General features: G+C 36.1%; 1 protein-coding gene across 15 annotated transcripts in view; it reads right to left on the bottom strand.

The window, feature by feature from the left end:
* The window catches only part of DMD (dystrophin), a 2,170,621-nt gene that overhangs the window by 1,394,817 nt on the left and 751,475 nt on the right, over window positions 1-24,329 (bottom strand). For all 15 annotated transcript variants that reach the window (XM_025439443.3, XM_025439430.3, XM_025439477.3 and 12 more), the window contains 3 exons: window positions 21,889-21,990; window positions 21,654-21,761; window positions 12,085-12,264 (listed from right to left, as the gene is read on the bottom strand). In XM_025439443.3, coding sequence (XP_025295228.1) covers window positions 12,085-12,264; window positions 21,654-21,761; window positions 21,889-21,990 — 390 coding nt within the window. The remainder of the gene's footprint in view (window positions 1-12,084; window positions 12,265-21,653; window positions 21,762-21,888; window positions 21,991-24,329) is intronic.

Genomic DNA, 24,329 nt, shown 5'->3' on the forward strand with positions numbered 1-24,329 from the left:
ATTGACCTTCAGATCAAAATATCAGCATACTGAACCCAGATCAAATTGTTTTATCTGACTTAAGTTATGGTGACTTAAATCACAAAGGAAAGTAATCTCAAAATTGGAAGTATACTTAGTGTCTCTTCAATTTATTGGTTAAGCTATGGGAAGTAAAGGGGTGGAGGGCAAAGAAGCAAAACTTAGGGTGTCACTCTGACAGTTAATTAAACATGATGTTTAAAGTGCTTACTACATTAATGTCAATTTTACTAAAGTATCCCGGCACCAATTTCATTGCTTTGGTCGACTACAGATGGTCATTAGTGTGTTGAATGCTTCTTTGGTTATCATATATAGTAATTATAGTCCCTATATTTTTCAATAAAATCATTTGAACTTTAAAATAAGTGACTTTTTAATCTAATAAACACATTGTCATTTAAAATTACAATAAAAGGTTAACATAAATTGCCTATTAGTCCAGAAATACATTTGAGCTGAATGTTATTCAAAAGCTAAAAAGCACACCAGCCGTTAATTAATTTAATTAATGAGTAATGTGAAAGTATTTGAGTCTCCAAAGTTAGCATTAAAGATACTTCCTGGTTTAGAATCATGCTAACTTTGTGTTCACACTTTTAAGTTATCTTTTAAGCACAGGTTATCACTCTTTGGAATAATGTGGTATGTGCCCCAAATTGTGACAAGCCATCTCCTCAGTAAATGGGCATTACCAGCCTAGCTATAAAATAGTGAGACACCCTCCTTTCCTTCCTCAACCACCAACTCTCTGCTCACAGGCCTCTGGTTATTAGAAATGAATAGTAACCTGTTAAGATGTCAATCATCATTACCCTTCTAGTAATCCAAATCATTTGGATGGCCTATTTACAAAGAGACCAAAACAGGTCCACATCAGATCCACTTATAGGTACTTGCTATGCATTGAGCCAGGGATCAGGTTGAGGTCAAGGTAACTTCAACTGAGTTTCCTGAACTTGCTGAGAGATACGGAAAGGGTGTGGGATAACCTCCATGCCTCACATATGACTGATTTCCTTCAATGGGAGGAAATCAGAGAAGCCTTGGGATTTTCTTACTGTAGCTTCCAAAGAGGCAACTGACCACAAAGTAATGAAATCTTTTGTTACGATGTCTTGTGTAAAAATTGCTTTTGGCAAATACATTTTAGAAGTGCTCCCCTTACATATGTCAAGGCCTTAGAGACTTCTAGTTTGGTAGCCTCAATAGGACTTTTTTTTTTCTTAAGGACATTAAGAGGTACTAACTCCAAGTGTCAAGCACTGGTTTTATCTTCTTTAAGATCTCCACAGATTCATTATTTAGAATCCATCATTGAACCTCAAACAATAATTATATAGTCCACTGACAATTTACACCAAAATGAAGGCAAAAGTAACACAGTCGTTAAAAATGCTTAAAATATAACTTCAAACCTAACTGTACTCAACCCAAAATGATCATTACATGATGAAATTAAGTTTACCTTTAATTTAAAAAAATACAGTTGTTGATTCCAAGAGCATTTAATTTTATCAAAGTAATATGTTTTAACCATGAGCAAATTTTTTTGCATACAATGATGGCTTGGAAAGAATACATTCCTGGGAAAATTTTCTAATTTTTATGTGCAGGCACCAGAATGCAGAAATTCTGAAAATGCAAACATATTGTTTACAGTTATATCTAATGTAATGAGACATTTGTGCTACCGGATATTTAGCTGTGAAGTTAATTTCTGCAATATTATAATATTTCCTCATTGATACCTATGAAATTGGATAGATCGGCCCACGGAGAGTAAAGAGAAATGGCAGCATCATATACTATGAAAAAGCATTTAGGAATATATCAAACCTTCTAAGAAAGAAAAAAAACAGTAATTTTTAATAAAATAAAATAGCAAGACATAAATCTGTAATTGTTCTACACTATAATCATTACTGTACTGTAATTGAAAATACTCCATTTCCTTTGGGATGGAAGAATAAAAAAAGTTGTTCATTGACCCTGTAACCATAGGATATAATTTATTATATATAAAAAATTAATAATTACTTTCAAAACCTACTCCATATAATCAGAATAAAAACCAAATGGTCGTGGGATGCCTGGGTGGCTCAGCAGTTGAGCGTCTGCCTTCAGCTCAGGGCCCGTTCCCAGAGTCCCAAATCGAGTCCCACATTGGGCTCCTTGTGGACAGCCTGCTTTTCCCCCTGCTTATGTCTCTGCCTCTCTCTCTCTCTCTGTCTCTAATAAATAAATAAAATCTTAAAAAAAAAAAAAAAACTGGGGCAGCCCCAGTGGCTCAGCGGTTTAGCGCTACCTTCAGTCCAGGGCATGATCCTGGAGACCCGGGATCGAGCCCCACGTCAGGCTCCCTGCATGGAGCCTGCTTCTCCCTCTGCCTGTGTCTCTGCCTCTCTCTCTCTCTCTGTCTCTCATGAGTAAATAAACAAAATCTTTAAAAAAAAAAAAAAACGAAATGGTCGTGTACTGAATTTCCTGATGACTCTGAGTTATTGACTGTAAACACTTAATTATGTGTTAGAATCATTAGAAATAGACAGGAGGGATTATGGAGGTCATATAGCATAACCTTCCACTTACTGTAGGATTTACTACTCCCAGAAGCAGACAACTCCTTCTAGAATATGGCAGCCAATTTTCCAATCTGCAAAGCTTTTACACCTAGTAGAAGCTTCCTTAATTATGACTTGGTTCATTTAAAGTTTGTTTTGAATCCTGAATCAACACAGAGTAAATTGAGTATTGTTTCTATCCGACAGTCTTAAAGGTCTGAAGATTGATAATCACAACTTTGATGAACCTTATTTCCAAGTTTTAACATACCAGATATTTGCTAGAGTTAGATTTAATCTGATTTTAGTGCTCCAAAACCTAGGTTTCCTGACTTTGGACATCATACTTAATTAAAGTAATCTAAAATTGTATGAGTTACTCAGCAGCTGAACCATGTTTTAATTAAATTCCAACCTGTATTCTATATGTATCACTACAGAACATTCAGAAATGAATAAAATGGAGTCTTCATTTTTAGAGATCTTACAGTACAGTAGCAAAGGTGACAAACATACACACAATCCTGAGACAAGATGAGTGCCGCATGAAAAATTTAAGTATGCAAAATGGTTACAGGCACTGAACATAGAGTAATGGAAGTGGTTTCTTTTTAAATGTTACAAAAACAAATTACCCTCAGCCAGTATCCTCACATTTAAATGTATCTGATGCTACAGGCTGCATATAACACTTATCCTTGTTCACAGAATAAGGTATAATGGAAAAATGTTGGAAACCACCTAATGTCAGCAGGTATTGGCTTAAATAAGTTATAGTACGTGCATGTGACAGAGATTGTACATGTTTCAAATATCTGCAATGTCACTGGAAAATGTTTACATTATAATACTTAGGAAATAACACAAAATAGAAATATTGGTGGTTTTGTTTTGGCAGACAAAGCACAGATAATTTCTACTGTGGACTATGTATTTCTATATTCTATTTTCGAACTTTCTACAAAGACATTTTCTGCAAAATGTTACAATTGCAGGCAGAGAAAAATTTAAGAATTTTTCTGTTCAAACTGTTGGTTTAAGTATATCATCCCTATGTATTTTGGAACTATAGAAATATGTCATCCAAATACATTAAAATGACTGAACATTAGGACACCTGAAAATCTACTATGAAAAACGTAATGCCTCCATTAAAATTTTGAATGGGGCAGGGTCAAAATTAGAATATAGCATAGTGGGGCACCTGGGTGGCTCAGTGGTTAAGCCTCTGCCACTGGCTCGGGTCGTGATCCTGGGGTCCTGGATCAAATTCTGCATTGGGCTCCCTATGGGGAGCCTACTTCTCCATCTGCCTGTGTCTCTGACTCTGTCTCTGTGTCTCTCATGAATAAATAAATAAATAATCTTAAAAAATATATAGCATAGTTTAAGTTCTAGTCACCAAACCTTGAGTCTACCTAACTAAATTCTCATTCAGTTGCCTTCCCCATTGTTTTGTAGTCAAGTATAATTAACATAGTGTTGTATTAGTTTCAGATGTACAATAGACTGATTCAAGAATTCTACACATCCCTCAGTGCTCATCACAGCATACTTTTAACTCCCTCCACTTATTCACCCATCCCCCACCCATTTCCATTTTATCAGTATATTGGAAATGACTTTCATGTAGTCTCATGAAAATAAAAAAAAACATTTGTTTTTAAACACTATTCCCTTGACCTATCAGTTAATCATCCAGTAGAAATGGAAAAGAGTTCATTTAGACTTATTACAGTGATTAAAAGTAGAAGTCTTTGAGCCAGGCTCCACAATTCTCAAACACCAGGTCCATAGTTCGGATATGGTAGAATTTAGGGTAGGTTTGTTTGTCTCTCAGAGCTCTAATTTCATTTTTTCATAGGTAAAATGGGAATGATAAAGGATCTGTCACAAGGGTGTTGCAAATAGGGCCGACTTCATGAGTGTGCAACTTACGTGGCCACCCAGGCCCCCTCACTCAAAGAACTCCAGGCTTGGCTTCACACTCTGCTGTCACACTCTTGACATCCTTAATAATATTTGAATAAGAAGCTCTGTATTTTCAGTTTGCACTGGGCCCTACAAATTATTTCTCCAAGACTTAGTTTCAAGAATTAAATTATCTAATGTCTGAACACATAAAGTGCTTTCTCGATACATATTAGTAATAACCAGTATCTTTTCTAAATGTTCTTTGAAAATCTAACAATTTTTTTCTCTACTGAAACTTCTTAATCAGAAAGTGATTTATGTTAGTTTCCAAAAGTTACATTTTCCCATTGTGGGAAAAACTGGAAGAGCATTTGTCCAGTCCTAGGGTATACATCTACTATAATAAGGTTGTATAATTTCGGTAGTTCTGGAGAAATCAAACTACCCTCAATAAAATTCTTTCTTGCCACCTTCTCTTCCATTTGTTTAAAAACACACATTTTGTTTTGTTTTGTTTTTTTATAAATTTATTTTTTATTGGTGTTCAATTTGCCAACATATAGAAAAACCCACATCTTGAAAAGGGAATACATGTACATTCAAGAGTGTTTAAAGAATATAAAAGGGCATATAATGAAAGGAAACATTTCAACCACTGTCTCTGATTTCACAGGGGTAACTAGTTGTCTTTACCCTCTGCTCTTGCATTTTAAATTAACTTTGTTGGTGCTGGGTTTTTTTTATTTTATTTTGGCTATATTCTTAACTGCATTTTTTTTATTTTTCCATTTAATTATTTAAATACTCTTGCCTTTTTAAGTTTTTTGGGGTTATTTATTGCAATGTGAGATATTCTACTATTTGAACATTTAAAGAAACTTACTAAGAGGGATCCCTGGGTGGCGCAGCGGTTTGGCGCCTGCCTTTGGCCCAGGGCGCGATCCTGGAGACCCAGGATCGAATCCCACGTCAGGCTCCCGGTGCATGGAGCCTGCTTCTCCCTCTGCCTGTGTCTCTGCCTCTCTCTCTCTCTCTCTCTCTCTGTGACTATTATAAATAAATAAAAAAATTTAAAAAAAATAAAAAGAAACTAAGAGATTCAAGTTATGAAGAATCAGTTACCGAATTTATCTTATCACTTTCATTATTATTAAAATATTAATACATGTAAGAATACCTACCAATTACAAAGCTCTTTGCATGTCCCAGGCATTATGCTAAGTGCTTTGCATTCTTTATATTATTTAAAATACTTAGAATAGTACATGCATACGAGTTTTTAAGTGGTAGCTGTCATTACCTCATGGCCTAAAGAGTAAATACTAATATTATTCCCATTTTATAGACAAAAGGTGAAATTTCGAGGCACATACAACTTCTACGATAATTGGTAGCCAGGCTTAAAATCATCTCCACAGGCATGGTAGCACGAGGCTCAAATATCTGATGGTGTAAGGATTTATAATTCTAAGCAACAGAAAGAATTTATATGCTGAACTTTATGAGAAACCTAGGGTAAAAGATCAAGTGTTCACAAAGGAAGTTGGGAGATTAATCAAAAGACTATAAAATACTCTATCCCATGACCAAATACAGAGGAATTCCCACAGCTAAGCGGGGTATACAAGGAGTGCTAAAGTTCATAAGTGTGGCTTGATAACTATTTTTTTAAAGTTTTTATTTATTTATTCATGATAGACACACACAGAAAGAGAGGCAGAGACACAGGCAGAGGGAGAAGCAGGCTCCATGCAGGGAGCCTGATGTGGGACTCAATACTGGGACTCCAGGATCAGGCCCTGGGCTGAAGGCTGCACTAAACCGCTGAGCCACCGGGCTGCCCAATAACTATATTTTAATTATTAATTACTGTCTTGTTTTGATATTGATCATCAGACAATATAACTTCTTGAAACATAATAATACTGGAACCATGAGCACATTTTGAGTCTATATTCAAAAGATATCAAAAAAGAATTATCCTATTTGAAATAAAATACTATAATTAAGAAGGTTTATTCTGTAAAACTGTTCAATTTCATGTATTTTGTTCCTCACTTCATATTATCTTTTGTACAAATTGCCAGAAAGAAGAGACTCATGTTGGATTCAGAGTTCATATTAAACACAGATTTTGAGCAACTGTGAATTAACTCCATCAGCAAAAATTCAAAAAGCAATGAAATTTATTTTTCTCTGATCCACCTGAACTTCCTCTAGACACCATGTGATATGAAGTAATGAAATATATTCTTTAACTAGGATGAAGATAATCAAGTATACATTGAGGAGAAAACTTGTATTTTTCTTTATGTGTTATTTTGTTTATTGTCAGTAGAGAATAGATATATCATATACATGTTGAGTATTTTATCTTCAGATATTTTAATCACATACTTGTGGTGAGTGAAATGTACTCATTTCAGAAGTCAATCTTCTTTTTACAGGAAGAGAAGTTTATTTTCATTATCATCTTCCAGCTGATGCTGAGATTGATATGGCAGAGATAGTTGGAATCTCTTTACCAATTACTCTAGAGTTTTATATAAAATTTCAAGCAAAGAGATACATATCACAAGCATTTAGAACTGGAAGGACACTATGGAGATCCTCTTCAAACTTTCCACTTTATAAATAAGGAATGAGAATGGCCAATAGTTAACTCAGCTCTTGTCTCTTAAATTTTCAGTGCCTACAGCATTTTAGGTTGTTACAGATAATGAATTTACAACATAAAAACTATTATGCTGATATACAAGACCCATTCTCAAACATCTACTTTAGTTGGAGGTAGGAAAAGGGTACAGTTAATTTCCAAAGTTATCTGAGCTATAACTTCGAAATTTTCTAATGAAACCTTTAACCTAAGCAATTAACTAAAAGATGCTCTAAAATTCAAGATGGTTAGTCCATGAATTTAGATGGTCCATGAATAAGATAGAAACCTAAAATAAGTGAAGGAATTTTATTTTAATTCTAGGTTTTGTAAAACCATTTATTATTATTATTTTTTAATTGACATCAGGCTGACTAGCCTTGAAGGGCTTTCAGGAACCAATGAAAAGGGTTGCCAATGGAAAGCCCTTAGAGTATTTTTAATTAAAATTATTGGTAGGGGTGTCTGGGTGGGCTCAGTCAGTTAAGCATCTGACTCTTGGTTTCGGCTCAGATCATGATCTCAAGTCAAGCTCCACATCAGACTCCATGCTCAGCAGGGAATCTACTTGAAACATTCCCTCCCTCTGCTCCTCCCCCCACTCGCACACAAGCTCTATCTCTAAAATACATAAATAAATATTTAAAAAAAATAGTCATTGGTAAAAAAGAAGAGAGGCAAGCCAATTGTAACTACATCTCAGGTATCAAGCGATCTACAAAACAATGCTTTGAGGATGGGCACAGTCAGAATGTGCATGTAAAATATTTTCTGGAGAATGAAAAGAGGGATCTCTAAAAACTGAGAATGAACTCAGAAAAGAAAGGCAAATAAAGAAATATTCATCTTAATACCTCTGCATCTATTTGCATTTCTGGTATTACTAAAAATACTGGCTTATTGCCTTCAACCATGTTTTATACTACACATGTCTGGCAAGAGTTTAAAAACTCTTAGCAGGACATCAATGACATAGAATAGATATATACATACATACTGATCACTGTCTCTATTTGGGCATCTATGACTATAGATACAGAAATATACAACATAAACATGTACTCTAACGTTCAAGAAGAGGATCCTGGGCACATTAATTTTAGCTTTAAGATTATTTGTGCTTATAGTTCAGAACATTGCAAAAATGGTCAAGAGAAACATAGCAAAATATTCAGGAAATGGGAATGAGATGTATAAACTTACATGTGCCATAAAATGTCCCTTACTCTTAGCAAAGAAAAAAAATTATTCTGCTAAACAATGACAAAACTACAGAACTTTTGGACTCATCTAGATAGATATACTCTTACATTTAAATACCTAATGTTAAGTTTAATATAAATTTCCATAAATATATAAATAAATAAATAAATTATAAAGTGCATGAATATTATACCCTCTCCACAATATATATGACTTCAGTTAAATGGGGGAAAACAATGTCTCAAATCATTAAAATCATGTATAAGTTTAAAGTATTAACTATAATAAATTTCTGACTATTATATTTCCTAGTTATAATCAAGATAAAAATACATCCATTAGGGTCATAAGCATTTAGAAAAAAAGAACTGTAAATTTCAACAAGTATTATTTATACAAAATTTAGAGGACAGAGAGGGTCATTTGAGTTTTTAAATAAGTCAATCCGGAGTGTATTTGATTTGTTCTCTTTTCTCATTTCAAGCATCCACATAGCAAGGATTATTATTCTTCCTAACTTTGGAAACAGAAAGTGTTTCTATTTTCTTATGCTGCCTTCTCATCAAGTTAAGCATCCTCAGCTTGTGTCCAGATATTATTCAAGCCAAACCTGACTTTGAAATGCAAGAGAACAGCCTCACGGTTGATTTTTTGTTCATATTTTGATCTCTTGCCATGCTACTGTTTCATAAGGTCAAAATCCCTCAAAGCTTTGACCTGAATAGCAGTCAAAAATTCGAGCATACAATGTTCTTTATTTGAGCACAATTGGATGCCTTGTCATCTCAGTCACAATTCCTATATCCTACTGGATTTTAATCATTACCAGATTTTGCTCATTCTTTAAACCAATCATTTAAAAGGAGTTTCAGAAGATTGAGATCTCATATCATTAATGGGACTGATTCTCACAAATCACCCTTCCATCTCCACAAACGTGCTGGAAAGTGTGCATACAAGAGAGCTTTGTTCTTCAAAGTCACAACCTTGCCTTCAACATTCTTGGATTTCTTCCCATATAATTTTGATCAAGTTCAATTTTACATTCAAGAAAGAAAACCAAGGGCTTTTTTAGTTATATGATACTATTTCATGGTTCACTCTATTTCCTTTTAATTACTCTGTCGTCGGGTTAGCTTCATTTTTATCTAAGAGTCCCAATTCACCCCAGCAATGATTTGGATTGGGCCTATGAGATTTCCCTTTTTTGGGGAAAAAAACAATGAGTAAAACATGAAACACAAACTGTAGAAAAGCTGAAGCTTAGTGTTCTAAAATGCAACTTGCCTAATATAAGTAAACTTATCTGCTTCTGACCTTATATAGTAGGGCATAAATGTTTGAAAATAAATTTTTAAATGATACTGAACTACAACAAACCCTCCAGACTCACTAAACAATATGCACTGTATATCAGAGCACCAGTGTTTTTTCCCCCAAAGTGCTTTCATGTCTATGACTTTATTTTATCCTCATCACATCCCAATGGGTAAATACAGTGGATACATGTTATACTATATGTTGGACATCATTTTATAAAGAACTGTATGAACCAGAGCTAGTGGTGTTTTATTATAGGTTTTGAAAAGTTCAAAAATAGGAAGGTAAGTGCCCTAGGTAGTAGTCTTATAATTTTAGACCGTTAAAAATAAGGTTTTGAAGGTTTTTTTTTTTACCAACTAGAATAACAAATCAGTAATGTTTTGATGACATGCACAACGCTCTTTAGAAAGTAGGTTCATTCCAAAAAAGTGAGTATATTTAAATACAGGATTGATAGGAAGGTCTTCTATTCTTCCCATTTCAGGCAGCACTGTGGAAAAACCCACAATGGTGGGGATTGGTACATATGCCACTGTCTTGTTAATTCAGTGTTTTTTAAAAATATGGTCTGCAGACTGTATATTAAAGGCTGCATGCAGATTACTGGTTTACTGAATGAGACTCTCTGAGCATGAGATCTAGGACTATACAATTTAATCAGCTTCTCAGGTGATTATTATGCAGATAAAGTTTGAAAATCACTATATACAATGTAAGTGAACAAAAATGTGACCTACTGTTAACAGTCACGTCTCCATGAATATACCTCTTTAAATGGATGCATTTATAAATAACTTTTTTTGTAAGGCAATGCCAATCCTTCTGAACATGGTAACTGACCATTTTACAGCTGCAATAATTTATGGAACCAAGGAGTATATATTGGAATGATATCGCTGATGGTCTAAAAAGCATCAAATTTTCTAATGTTTCACCATTTATTACATAAATGCCAGTGCTAGGGCAAAGTAACCATGGCCAGATTATATATAATAAGACAAATCATGATGTGGTTGTAAAATCAGTATCAGATCAAGCAACTGATAAAAATATATTCAATGGAAAACAAAAAGAATTTTTATTAATGTCCAATGACTGCAGAGGAAATGATGACGATATATACTCCTTCAAATTTAAATTTTTAAGTATGAATTTAATTTGAAAAGTCTGAACTGTGATTAAAAATCATAATGTTGCTTGATCATATTTTCTTAAATTATATCATCTTTCATACCATATATCATACCATCTTTCAAGGAACATTTCCTAAGTGCTATTTATCAGATGTCAAGTGTCAAAAAGACAAATTCCCTGTACTATCTCATCACAATGGAGCTAACTGCCTAAAGCTACTGAATGTGGTCACTGCTTTAATAGAGATGTATGCATGGTGCACTGAGCTATGACTTGTGACCGATTAGTAAAGGTTGTAAAATAATGTGGCAGAATATGTTAAACTATTATAGATAATATTTTGAATGACTCCTCATGATTCCACCATCTAATAATATCAGATAATAAAAGTTTCTACTTTAAAACCACCTCATTTTCTTTAAAGTACCAGAAGTTTTGAAATTCTTAACATAAAACCACATTATCACAGTACAAGGGTCACATGGATGCTTTCCTAATCCACAGTCTATGTGTTAGCATCATGAATCAACTGTCTGTGGCAGAAAGGACATTCAATGATTAGCTCCTTACTTGAAATAATAGAATGAGGTCTTCAGTGAAATCAAAGGATCTGAGCCCTAGCCGTACTCCTACCACTAACTTCCCTTGGACAATTCATTTTTCCTCTCTAAATTTCATTTTAATCCTATGTAAAATGTAGGGTTCAATTAATAGTACTCAGGTTTCTAAAAACCTATGATTTGGGGTGAGGTTTTGAGACACAGTCCCCAAGCACTTGGTCCAATTACTCTAAGTCACTCACATCCTCATTCCCACAGAACTGGAAGGGATTACACTCTAAGACAGTAACTAGTTCAGTCAATTAGCACTCCTTCCTCTCCCACATCCTCCAATGTCAACACAAGCAAAAGACCCATGTTTTTATTCAACTGAACATTTGGCAAGGACTAATTCGGTGATATCTTCTGTAGGCTTATAAAACTGCTCTCTTAATGAAAATTTCATTTTAAAATATTTTATTTAAATTCAATTTGCCAACATATAGTATAACACCCAGTGCTCATCCCATCAAGTGCCCTCCTTTGTGCCCAGTTGCCCTATTCCCCCATCCTCCTTCCCTTCTGCAACCCTTCATTTCCCAAAGTTAGGAGTCTCTCATGGTTAATCTTCCTCTCTAATTTTTCCCCATTCAGTTTCCCTCCTTTCCCATATCATCCCTTTCAAAAATCTCAAGGATGATTTATAATTAGGGTAATTATTATCACTAACCTGTGCTGAACTTTTTTCAAGTTTCTGGACTAAATTATCCCAGCGCTGGGCAAAGTTGTCCAGCCATGCTTCCATCTTGTGGGCTACCACTGTGTTTTTCAGCGCTGAAAGAAGGTCTTGGTTGAGTGAGCAGAGTTTGTCCATGGTTTGCTTCTTCTTTTCCAGATCTGTTTTTAAGACCTGTTAAAACAAGAAAGAATACCTAATAAGTCTAGGTTACATTTTCTAAAACGCTATATAGTTCAAAGTACTTTTGCATGTATTTTCTCATTTGTATAGATAAGACTGTAATCATGCCCACAAAGGATCAAAAGCCCATAAGAATGTAAGTAGAAAATTGTAATCCAGATAATCTTCCCAAGAAGCTTGAAGAAAAAAATAAAATTCAGATGTAGAATAAATATCTGCTAGAGAAACTTAAGAGCTATTTAAAAATATTTGAGGAACTTCCAAGTAAAAAAAGTAGTGTTGCTCAAAGGGCAGTTTACTGACTTTTAAATTTTTTAGCATCTGTTATTCAATTAACATTTGGCTATCTGAGTAATTATCTTCTGAAGCCAATTTTAAAGCCCATTAAGTAATAGAACTAAGTAATTGGGTGTGACACAAATCCTTTGGAATCACTTCGCATGTTTTCTAAATACATAAGTGTTTTATGGGGTAATTTTCGTAACATTCATATTTTCAAAGTTCCTGTGCATTGTGGGGGGTTGCGTGTGCTCTCCACTTGACAGGGAATGAATAAACAAAGTGGCTTATATGAAATTGGTAGATCAGGACAGCTTATTCTTTCATTTTATCCATTAAGGTTACCCTGAACTTTTGAAAAGCCGATTTCAGCTCCCTAATACTAGTCCCTGACTTAACTTGTAAACACAGAAGAAGGAGAAAGAAAGGAGAAAATTATTTTACAGCCCCTTTAAAATCCCCTCTTTCTGGCAGTAGCAAGTACAATAAACATAAACTAAACAGTGAGACTTGCCTTTCCAAAACAAATGCAAATTTAAGAACAACTAATATTACACATGGTAAAAAAATGATCATGAAACAGATGTACCAATTGCTCACGAACTGAATGGTCATACACACAAAGAAATCAATACACCCCCCAACACACCATATCAAAGGATACTTTATGCAGTTCATTTTAGCATGCCGACTGCACTGATGGCTCTGAGCTGCAGAATGCTCTGGTGACTCCTTCAATTAGCTCATCCTTTATTCAGAATCTGCTTTATCTGGTGTACTTTACACTGGATTCTTAATGCATGACATTTTTAAGATATAAAAGCTAGTTGTGAAGTTATTTATTATTTTTCCTCAACAATTAAGGTTTTTTTTCACTATTTTTTCTCAGTTGGAAAGAATGCAATAAATCAAAATATAAGTCAAGATTTGTAAGTTGAGGGATGCCTGAATGGCTCAGTGGTTGAGTTTCTGCCTTTGGCTCAGGGCGTGATCCCAGGGTCTTGGGATCAAGTCCCACATCAGGCTCCCTGCATGGAGCCTGCTTCTCCCTCTGCCTGTGTCTCTGTCTCTCTCTCCGTGTCTCTCATGAATAAATAAATAAAACCTTAAAAAAAGATTTGTAAGTTGAATTCATATTGAAATAAAACTTTCAATGTGGGAACTTAGTAGTAGATTGGTTTTGTATATTGATTTTGTTTAAGTCACACATTGGCTCTCCATTAGGTTTAAATGCACACTTGGTCTAGTAGTAAAACAATAGTTTAGCTATTTGGCTAGAGCTAGGACCCAAATTTAAATTTGTAGATTCCTCTGATTCCTTTGTGGCATTTCATTTTTTTTCTTTTAACTTTTGGCATGTGTTTGTTTTACTGCAGGCCATTTCAAGTTTTTTTTTTTTTTTTTGTGGAAAAAGTTATGGTAGAATTAAAGACATCTTAAATACATTAAAAAACATAAAGATATATATTCAATCCTCTTCGACTTACTTTCTCAGGGCTTAAGGAGCTACTTAAAAAAACTTTGTGTAAGGCTCAGGGGTGCACCATTGTTTAAGCTAAATATGTAATGATTTGGAAACATTTTAGAATAAGCATCTGAGAGTTATGTTTGAAGAAGAGGAAACAATTTGTGTTGGAAATTTATAGGTAACTTCATGTTACCTAAACAGTTTTTCTTCGATGATTTACAAAACTAACTGGATACCCAAAGTGATTTAGTGGCAAATGAAACTAAGACACCTGTGGTAAAATGAAGCCAAATGAAAAAGTACTTGGTGAGCATCACTGAAATAAAGGGGAAAGTCAAATCACCACTAAAGAATACCGTTAGGGAAAATGAACTCAACATACAGAAAGAACATTATTATAATGACATTGTGGAATTATTGAATCAGGATATTTTTTACCTAATCTATATGATAAGAACATTGTACCAAACAATGCTTCCAGCTAGTAGATTTTAGATCCGCATTTTTTAAAATGGTGATGGCAGGTGAGTTGTTTAGTTTGTTTCCCCTTGTTAGGGGAATGTTTCCTCTCTCTTTCTCTTCATGATTTCCCACTGCTGGAAGGACTCTCCTACCACAGCTAACAGAAGGAGAAGACAGGAAATTCATGGTGCTGCCAGATATGTTGAATCATAGTAAGGAATTACATTCTCCTGTCTATTGTGATGGTCAATACTTTTATGCTTTGATTTTATTTATGCATATTAAATAACAATTTAATTGTTACTTGTTATTAGAGTATAAAAGAGATGTCTTTCTGCATATCAAAGACTGATCACAGGTCTTGGAGTGCCAGAGAACCACAAAGCTCTGGAAAACTCAGGAAGCTCTAGAAAATTTACACACAGTAGAAGAAAGCCAGGGTTTTAAAAGAAAAAAAATATATTTTATTTTTCAAAGAAGCCAAGCACCTGGACCTACTCTCAAGATAGGTGGGAAGGTACAGTCAATAAACCAGAGTAGGCTAGTAGTAAGGAGAGACAAGAGGCAGAGACGCCGCTCAAGTAGACAGAACATGCATGTTCTATCTGGTCAATGTTAGAAGATGAAGTGCAAAATGAATGCACCCTTACAAAAGGCCCAGGAATTCCTTGAGGGAACATCAGAGTCATGTGGAAGCCTTGCTAAAATGAGATTTTGGGCCCTACTTCCAGGCTGTCTGAGTCCATAGGTCTGGGATGGGAACTAAGAATTTGCATTTCTTTTTTAAAAAATTTTTATTTATTTAAATCCAATTTGCCAACATATAGTATTACACTCAGTGCTCATCACATCATGTTCTAACAAGTTCCCAAGTGTTGATGCTGCCAGTGTGGGGATCACACTTGGAGAACCACTGACTCTACTTGGATGAATTCTTTGAGGGTGGTGACAGGAGGTGAGGCAAAGGTATCCAGTTCTGGTACAATGACACTATCAACAGGGACTTGCTGAGCTACCATAACTACTTCAACCTTGTCATGTGTACCAGAACCACTTGATACTATCCTCAATTCCATAGTACTCCTGTATCCCCTGTACCCTATATCCTCATGGATCACCAGGCTTCCCAGAGCTGCAAAACACCACCAGTCCTCCCAAGAGCAGCACATTCCCTAGTAACATTGTTCTTTCAAATCTGGGCCTTCCCGTGATAGTCTACAGAATTCTACCAGTCTTGGAATTCACCTCATAAGGATCACAGTTTCTTCTCTCCTTTACTTTTTATAATTTACACCAAATAAAAAGTCAGTTTTGATCACATAAAAATTTAAAAAAATAGACCTACATGGTTTGGATAAAAGCACAGATCTAGAGGAAATGAAATACTTGACTCCTTATTTCCCACCTCAAATGAAAAGTAGGGGATCCCACGGGCCATTAGTGATAGTATTTCAAAACAAATTACACTGATTATAAATAAAAGAGTTTCAACACAGTGTATCTATACCTAGGTATGGAGTAGGAACTGGTGACAGATGGTACCTGTTTTGGGTCTCAGATTGTGACATATTTTAATGAACATTAAATTCTTATTCACTGCCTGAGTCAGCAGGGGAATTTTACCTCAAATTCTAGACCAGCTGTCAGGTTTTGTTAATTGGCTTAAACTATCAAACGGTAAGACTTATACAAAACATATTTTCACTTTGTTCACAAGTAAGGTGACATAATTTGAATTTTAATCATATTGGAAACTTATTGAGACTCTGCTAAAAGAGTATTTTGAAACTTATTGAGACTTTGCTAAGAGTATTTTTGTGGTCCTGAGGCTAGTAAAGTCTTTTATTCACTAAAATATAACTACAATAGCACATGATTGTTCCAAATGATAGTTCTCGATTTCAGTTCTTATTTTTTAAAATAAATTTATTTTTTATTGGTGTTCAATTTGCCAACATATAGAATAACACCCACTGCTCATCCCATCAAGTGCCCCCCTCAGTGCCCGCCACCCAGTCACCCCCACTCCCCGCCCTCCTCCCCTTCCACCACCCCTAGTTCGTTTCCCAGAGTTAGGAGTCTTCCATGTTCTGTCTCCTTTTCTGATATTTCCTACCCATTTCTACTCCCTTCCCCTCTATTCCGTTTCACTATTATTTATATTCCCCAAATGAATGAGACCATATAATGTTTGTCCTTCTCCGATGGACTTATTTCACTCGGCATAATACCCTCCAGTTCCATCCACGTTGAAGCAAATGGTGGGTATTTGTCATTTCTAATGGCTGAGGAATATTCCATTGTATACATAAACCACATCTTCTTTATCCATTCATCTTTCGATGGACACACCTGCACCCCGATGTTTCTAGCAGCAATGTCCACAATAGCCAAACTGTGGAAGGAGCCTCAGTGCAGTTCTTATTTTGTCAAGGAATCAAATGATATGAAGAGTTCTGAAATAGCTTAAGAGGGCTGGACCTGAGTCTGGATGTCTTGGTGCTCAGTTTAACTCTACTACTAATGTTCTACGATATCGTATGCATGGCTCGTGTTTTTTCCTGGGCCTCTATATCCTCTCCTGAAATAATCAGTCTCATTCCTCCTCTTCCTACCCAATGCTACTTAGTTCAGTTCTACTAAATGGTCTCCTCCATACCAAAGAATATTCCAAAAATGCAAATATGATTGTTAATGAATTTTCAGTGGTTCCCCATCAACTGTGAAACAAAATTATATCACTAATATTTTTGCCTTCTTTTGATACAAATGCAGATTTCTTTTCTGAAATCTGTCCTTAGTGGTCAAATCACTCCAGAAAGCATATATTCTTTGAGGAATGAAATCTTCTCCATAGCAAGCTAGCTTGTAATAACAACTAATACATTAATGAACCTATTCTAAATCAAAAACCTAAGATTAGTAACTATGGAGCAAAAAATGTATGATACAAATAAACATTTGGTAAAATGGTACCAATTTAACTGGGGAAATTTCCTTAAGATTAACTTAACTTTATTTAATTATATAATACCAATACAGATACAAATAGTTTATTTAGATAAAATTATAAAATTTTATAACAGACTTCTGTTTTATATTAGAGTTAATGTCAAGTTAGCATTTAATAGAATTGCTCTATCAAAAAAACAAGAAGAAATTCTGACTATGGAATATTTTATTTGAAAAACTAAGCTCTTGTGGCACTGGGTGGCTCAATCGGTTGAGCATCCAATTCTTGGTTTCAGCTCAGGTTATGACCTCAGGGTTCTGGGATTGGGACCCAATTAGGGCTCTGCACCCAGTGGAGAGTTTGCTTGAGATTCTCTCTCTTCTTCTCCCTCTGCCCCACCCTCTGCTCATGCTCTTTCTCTCAAATAATAAAATCTTAAAAAAAAGAAAAACTAAGTTCTTTTTTTTTTTTAAAGATTTTATTTATTTATTCATGATATTCAGAGAGAGACAGAGAGGTAGAGACACAGGCAGAAGGAGAAGCAGGCTCCATGCACCGGGAGCCCGACGTGGGATTCGATCCCGGGTTTCCAGGATCGCGCCCTGGGCCAAAGGCAGGCACCAAACCGCTGCACCACCCAGGGATCCCGAAAAACTAAGTTCTTAATATTACACTACTCTCTCCTTTACAGCAAAATCATAAAGTTTACAGTGGAAGAGAAACTTTAGAGATCTTTTCTATAAGTTTTAACTCAAACTGAAATGTCTTATTGAAGTCTTCCTAAATGTCCTTTTCTTAAAGATTTTATTTATTTATTTACGAGGGACACAGAGAGAGAGGCAGAGACACAGACAGAGGGAGAAGCAGGTTCCCTGCAGGAAGCCTGATGTAAGACTCGATCCCAGGACTCTGGGATCATGACCTGAGCCAAAGGCAGATGCTCAACCACTGAGCCACTCAGGCATCCCCTCCCTGATGTCCTTTCACTTCCAAAGTCCCTTCATTTCTCACACAGGCACTTATAATTAATGCCATTTGGGTTTCTTTAATGTTTTGTTTTTCTGGTTTTCCAAACAAAGGCATGAGCCCTGGATGTGAGGCTAAGCATCTCTTATACTTCTCTGGTATTTCTCAAAGAATTTAATTTAGACTAATTACTTTAGAACTATATAATGTTTAGAGCCTTCCAGGAAATTCTTAGTGTTACTTTTTTAACTGAAATCTTTCAGGTAGGCTATTTTTTTTCAAAAGTACTATTTTCTTATTGAAAAACACAGTTGCAAATCTGCCTATATCTTATGGAATTAATGTTAATATTCTTTCAAAATTCATGAAATGAGGGCTTAAGTGCCCACTGTGGTAATATTAAGAGATGGGGCTTTGGGAAGGTAATTAGGTTTAGATGAGAAGATATGTGTAGAGCACCATCATCAGATTAGTGCCCTTAGAAGAGGAAGAGACACCCGATCTTCGTCTATCTCTGCTATGTGAGGATACAGCTAGAAGGTGCTGTCTAGAAGCCAGGAAAAGCATCCTCATCCAGAAGCAAACCTGCTGGTGCCTTATTCTCACACTTCCAAGCTTCCAGAAGAGTGAGACCAAAATGTCTGTTGTCTAAGCCATCCAGTCTGTATGTAGTATTTTATTATAGAAGTCTGAGACGACTAACAGGAATTGGTACCAAGATGTGGCCTGCTGCTATAACAAATACCTAAAAATGTGTATACAGCTTTGGAACTGAGTAATGGGTAGAGGCTGAGGGAGTTCTGAGGCGCATGGTAGAAAAAGCTGAGAACACCATGAAAGGATTCTTAAAGGCAATTCTGGTGAGAGCTCAGAGAGGAAAGAGGAGATCTGGAAAGTGTCCATGTTTTTAGAGAATACATAAACTAAAATAGACAAAAAATGGTATAAATATGGATGGTAAAGGTCATTCTGATAAGCTCACAGATATAAATGAAGAAGATATCACTGGAAACTGGGGAAAGGATATTCCTGGTTATAAAGTGGCAAAGACTTTGGCTGAACTGTGTTGATATTCCAGCATTTTGTGGAAGGTAGAACTTGTGAGCGATGTAATTAGATATTTAGCTGAAGAAATATCTAAGCAAAGTGTTGAAAGAGGGGCATAATTTCTCTTGCTTACAGTTAAAGTGCAAGGCTAGAGAAATGAATGGAAGGATAATCATTTGGCATAAGGGCAACTAGAATTTAAAGATTGGAAAATTCTCAGCCTATCCTTATTGCAAAAAATGAGAAAATATGTTCAGAAGAGAATATAAAGGGTATGGCTGACTGACCATTTGATAAGATTAGTGTGGGTAGGAACCAGAGACCTTCTCAGCCATCTTAACAGAAGGCAGGAAGAGAGATGGAATTATACCAACAGAAACACTGCCATCTGGGACTATAGGAAACAGAAGAATGGACAGAATGAAGGAAGGCTGTTTAACATGTGCTATTCCTCAAGAAAAGGGAAGAATGATGTAGGTGATTCAGAGTTCATGAGAGCTACACTCCCACCACAGGCCCAGAGGGCAAGGCAAGCTCTTCCTGGGTTTCAAAGGGTAAGGCTAGGGGCACCTGGGTGGCTCAGTTGTTGAGTGTCTGCCTTTGGCTCAGGTTGTGATCCTGGAGTCCTGGAATCGAGTTCTGTATCAGGTTCCCCTCAGGGAGCCTGCTTCTCCCTCTGTCTGCATCTCTGCCTCCCTCTCTGTGTCTTTCATGAATAAATAAATAAAATCTTAAAAAAAAGGTGAGGCTATGTCTCCAATTCATGGGGCAAGATCCTCCACCCAGTACCTGCTCAGGAACGGGGCACTGGAGAGAGCCCTCTGGTTCGGGCTGCGGCAGAAGGCCATATGGGCGGTGCTTTGTGGAAGTGAAAAAGCAAGGTCACCTTTGGAGCCCTGGAGGGGATGCTGCTATTCCAGTGGTCTTGGAGGGTGGTGCATCAGTCCAAAGAGGATTATTCTTTCAGCTTAAGATCTAATTGAGTTTTCCTTGCTACATTTTAGACCTATTTGGAACCTGTCACCCCTTCTTTCTATCCTATTTCTCCTTTTTGGAAGGGCAATGTCTGTCCTATGCCTGACCCACCAGTGTATCTTGGAAGCACATAACTCATCAGGTTTCATAGCTGGATAGGAAGTTGGACTCAGAACGAACTGCACCCAGAGTCTTACCATGTCTGATTTAGCCAATGATGCAGCTTTGGACTTTATACTGTAGAGCTGATTCTAGAATCATTTGAGACTTCTGGGGCTCATGGGATGGAATGAATGTATTTTTCAGGTGAGAAGACATGAATTGAGGTGGGGGATAGTGTGGTCCATGAGTGTAATGTTATAGACCGAATTGTTTGTATGTTAAACTCTGCCCCCACATACATGCACAAAATGTCATGGTATCAGGAGATGGGGCCTTTGGGAGGTTATTAAGTTCAGATGAGTTCATGAGGGTAGAGATCCCGTATTGGGCTTCATGCCCTTATAAGAGGGGGGAAATGTGTGAAGGTTGATCAAAAGGTACAAACTTTCAGTGATATAGTAAACAAGTACATTACTGGGAATATAATGTACAGCATGGTGACTGCAGTGAATAATAACATACTGGCTATTTAAAAGTTAAGAGAATAGATCTTAAAAGTTCTCATCACAAGAAAAAAGCATTGTACCTATGTGAGGTGATGGATGGTAACTAATTGTGGCAACCATTTTGTAATGTATACAAATACTGAATCATTATGCTGTACTACTGAAACTAATATAATGTGATATGTCAATTATATCTCAGTTTTTAAAATTAATTTTAAAAAAAAGATGAGAAAGAGACACCTAAGTTTCCTGTCTTTCTACCATGGGAGCACAAATTGTGGTCTACAAATCAGGAAAGGGGTACTCACCAAAAACTAAATCTGCTGGCATGCTGATCTTGGGCTTCCCAGCCTCCATAAGTGTGAGAAATAAATGTCTGTTGTTAAGTCACCCACTCTGTGGTATTCTATTATAGCAGCCCAAGCTGCCTAAGATACTATAGCTGTCTCTATTTTAATTAAGAAATTGACAATATGATATAATTGAATAGGCTATGATTTAAGCAAGAACAATGAACATTTGGTTTAAGGTTGGAAAGAATAAAAAGACCAAATAACAGGGTTAACATAAACTACTGGTTTTGGAAAAAAAAAAAAACTTTTGAAAGCTAAAAAATACATACAGCCAGTTTCTGAAGATTTGATAACACTTCACTTTGATCCTTAAAGCCAGTTGTGTGAATCTTGTTCACTGCATCTTCCTTCTCCGAAAGCCATGCACTGAAAAGGCACTGAAAGAAATCAAATAATTCCGAGAAAGAAAATAGGTAATTACTGCAGTAGATTATCATGTTTTCTTTTACCCATTTAACATCTCACCATGACTTTCACTGATACAATTTCCCCCACATGACTCACCTGTTCTTCAGTAAAACGCTGCCATTTTAGGAGGATGTCTTGTAAAAGAACCCAGCGATCTTCTGTCCACCTACAGATGTTTGCCCATCGATCTCCCAGTACCTGGGAAACAGACAACCCACCATCACATCAGCAAACAATGAATTGTTAACTGAATTTCATTTAAAATTTCAGTACTGATTTGTGAAAGCATCTAATTTCAAGTCTCCTATGTGTACTAGGAGTTGTAAAGGACACCCTTCCTGCTTTGGCTTATGATTACATGAGCACTATGCTTTTCATTTGTCTTTAGATTAATTCCCTCACGCTTGCAACTGGCACTGAAGAGCAGAGATACTTACAAGAAGTCTGAGGCAGTTGTCACACCACTATATGAAGTGTCTCCATGGTAAATGTAAGACAGCGAAGACATAGATATAGAATTAAAGAAGATTTTGCATTGATAATATGCAGAATGGGTATCTTTCTTAGGTCTGAAAATGTATCCTAAAGAAAAAAAGTCCAACTACTAAATAGAATACCTAAAGACCCTTATTTGAAGCAATCCCATGTAATTAGGATTGCTTTAATGTCCTGATTGTAGAAAATTGTTAGTGATTTAAATTACATCCACATGTAGACTTTAGAAACTATCTGGATTATTCTTACAAAGTATTTAAATTTACTCTCTAAACCAATCTGGTGAGAAAAGCATAACATTCCCTGAGTAGTTACAGCCCTATCTCTAGCATGTTACTAATATTTATATGCACACTATTTTAATATGTAACATAAACCAATTATTAGTGGTATGTATATATGCATGTATGCATTCACTGGATGCTGGAGACAAATATCTTTATTAAAGACACTACAAAAAAATTCTGGTAAACATTTATTTTTTGAAAGATTTATTTATTTATTTATTCATGAGAGACACAGAAGGAGAGAGAGGCAGAGACACAGACAGAGGGAGAAGCAGGCTCCATGCAGGGAGCCCGACGTGGGACTCGATCCCGGGACTCCAGGATCACACCCTGGGCTGAAGGTGGTGCTCATCCGCTGAGCCACCTGGGCTGCCCTCTGGTAGACATTTCAAAACAGATTTGCAAACATAATGTTTCCCTTTTTAATCAGCAGCATTCTGGGTTTTTTGTTTGTTTGTTGTTGTTTTTTTAAAGATTTTATTATTTATTCATAAGAAAGACACAGAGAGAGGCAGAGACATAGGCAGAGGGAGAAGCAGGCTCCCTGCAGGGAGCCTGATGTGGGACTTGATCCCGGAGGCAGGCGCTCAACCGCTCAACCGCTGAACCACCCAAGTGTCCCAATTGGCAGCATTTTGAAAAGACCATACGATAAGACAATACAACTTGAATCAACATTAGTTCAAAATTCTATATTTTTCACCACATAACTTACATTCCCACATGATAAAACAAATGATAGTTTCAATCAACATCAATGGATAAACTCCATGAAATGAAAGATTGTGCTGTTTGATAAATCACAATATGTTATGGTTAGATGTATCTGCTCTTTTTTATATTCCTAGCTCCCAGAATGAAAAAAAATCGTTAAATATACATTTCATGTACATAATAGTTTGCATATATCTCTTCAAAAACACTTTATAGCAGTATATAAATAGGCTACCCACATGTTTAATTTTATAATTCTGCCCCAAAACTATGATCTGTTACATTTTCATAACATATTGATTTTGCCCAACATTAATAAAGCTGAAAAACTGTTGAAATGGAAATGCTTTAGTCTCCTACAATACAAACAGCAGAAAAAAAAAAAACCCTACAGTAGTAACATTCATCAGTTGTTTAACCTGAGCGTTTGGTCTACTGAAAATGGCAGCTTTTTATCCTCCATGCATGCTCACATCCACACCACCCCTGCACAGACAGGTCGAGCACATGGATTCAGACAGTAGGAGGCCACAGTGTGCTCCCTACTGCTCTAATCAAGTGGGAAGTGTATAGCTAAAGATTAACCCTACTAGGAACACAGCAAGCAAACACCTTAAGGCAACCCTTGAGATGAGAGGTTAACTTGCAGAGTGTATTTACTGTTCTAGATCAAATGAGCCTGTATGTATACATGTGTACGCATATCTACGCACACACACATACTTATATACTTTTCTATTCCTTAACCCTCCAAAACATGTCAATTTTTTAAAATTTAGCTCAAATTACTATATATTCTACCATTTAAGGCAAAGAATCTGTAATAAGAAAGGTCAGAAAATAGGCTTATGTTTATCCAAAAGCATTTCACCTTGCACATGACTGGCTTTAAAAAAAATACATCACTTTAAAGTATGGATGTTGGGGCTCCTTGTTCAGAAGGGAGCCTGCTTCTCCCGCCCCCTCTGCCTGCCACTACCTCTGCTTGTGCTCTCTCTCTCACTCTGTCAAATAAATAAATAAAATATTTAAGAAAGAAAG

This window comes from Canis lupus, chromosome X (assembly GCF_003254725.2).
Source record: "Canis lupus dingo isolate Sandy chromosome X, ASM325472v2, whole genome shotgun sequence".
In the NCBI taxonomy this organism is placed as follows: Eukaryota; Metazoa; Chordata; class Mammalia; order Carnivora; family Canidae; genus Canis; species Canis lupus.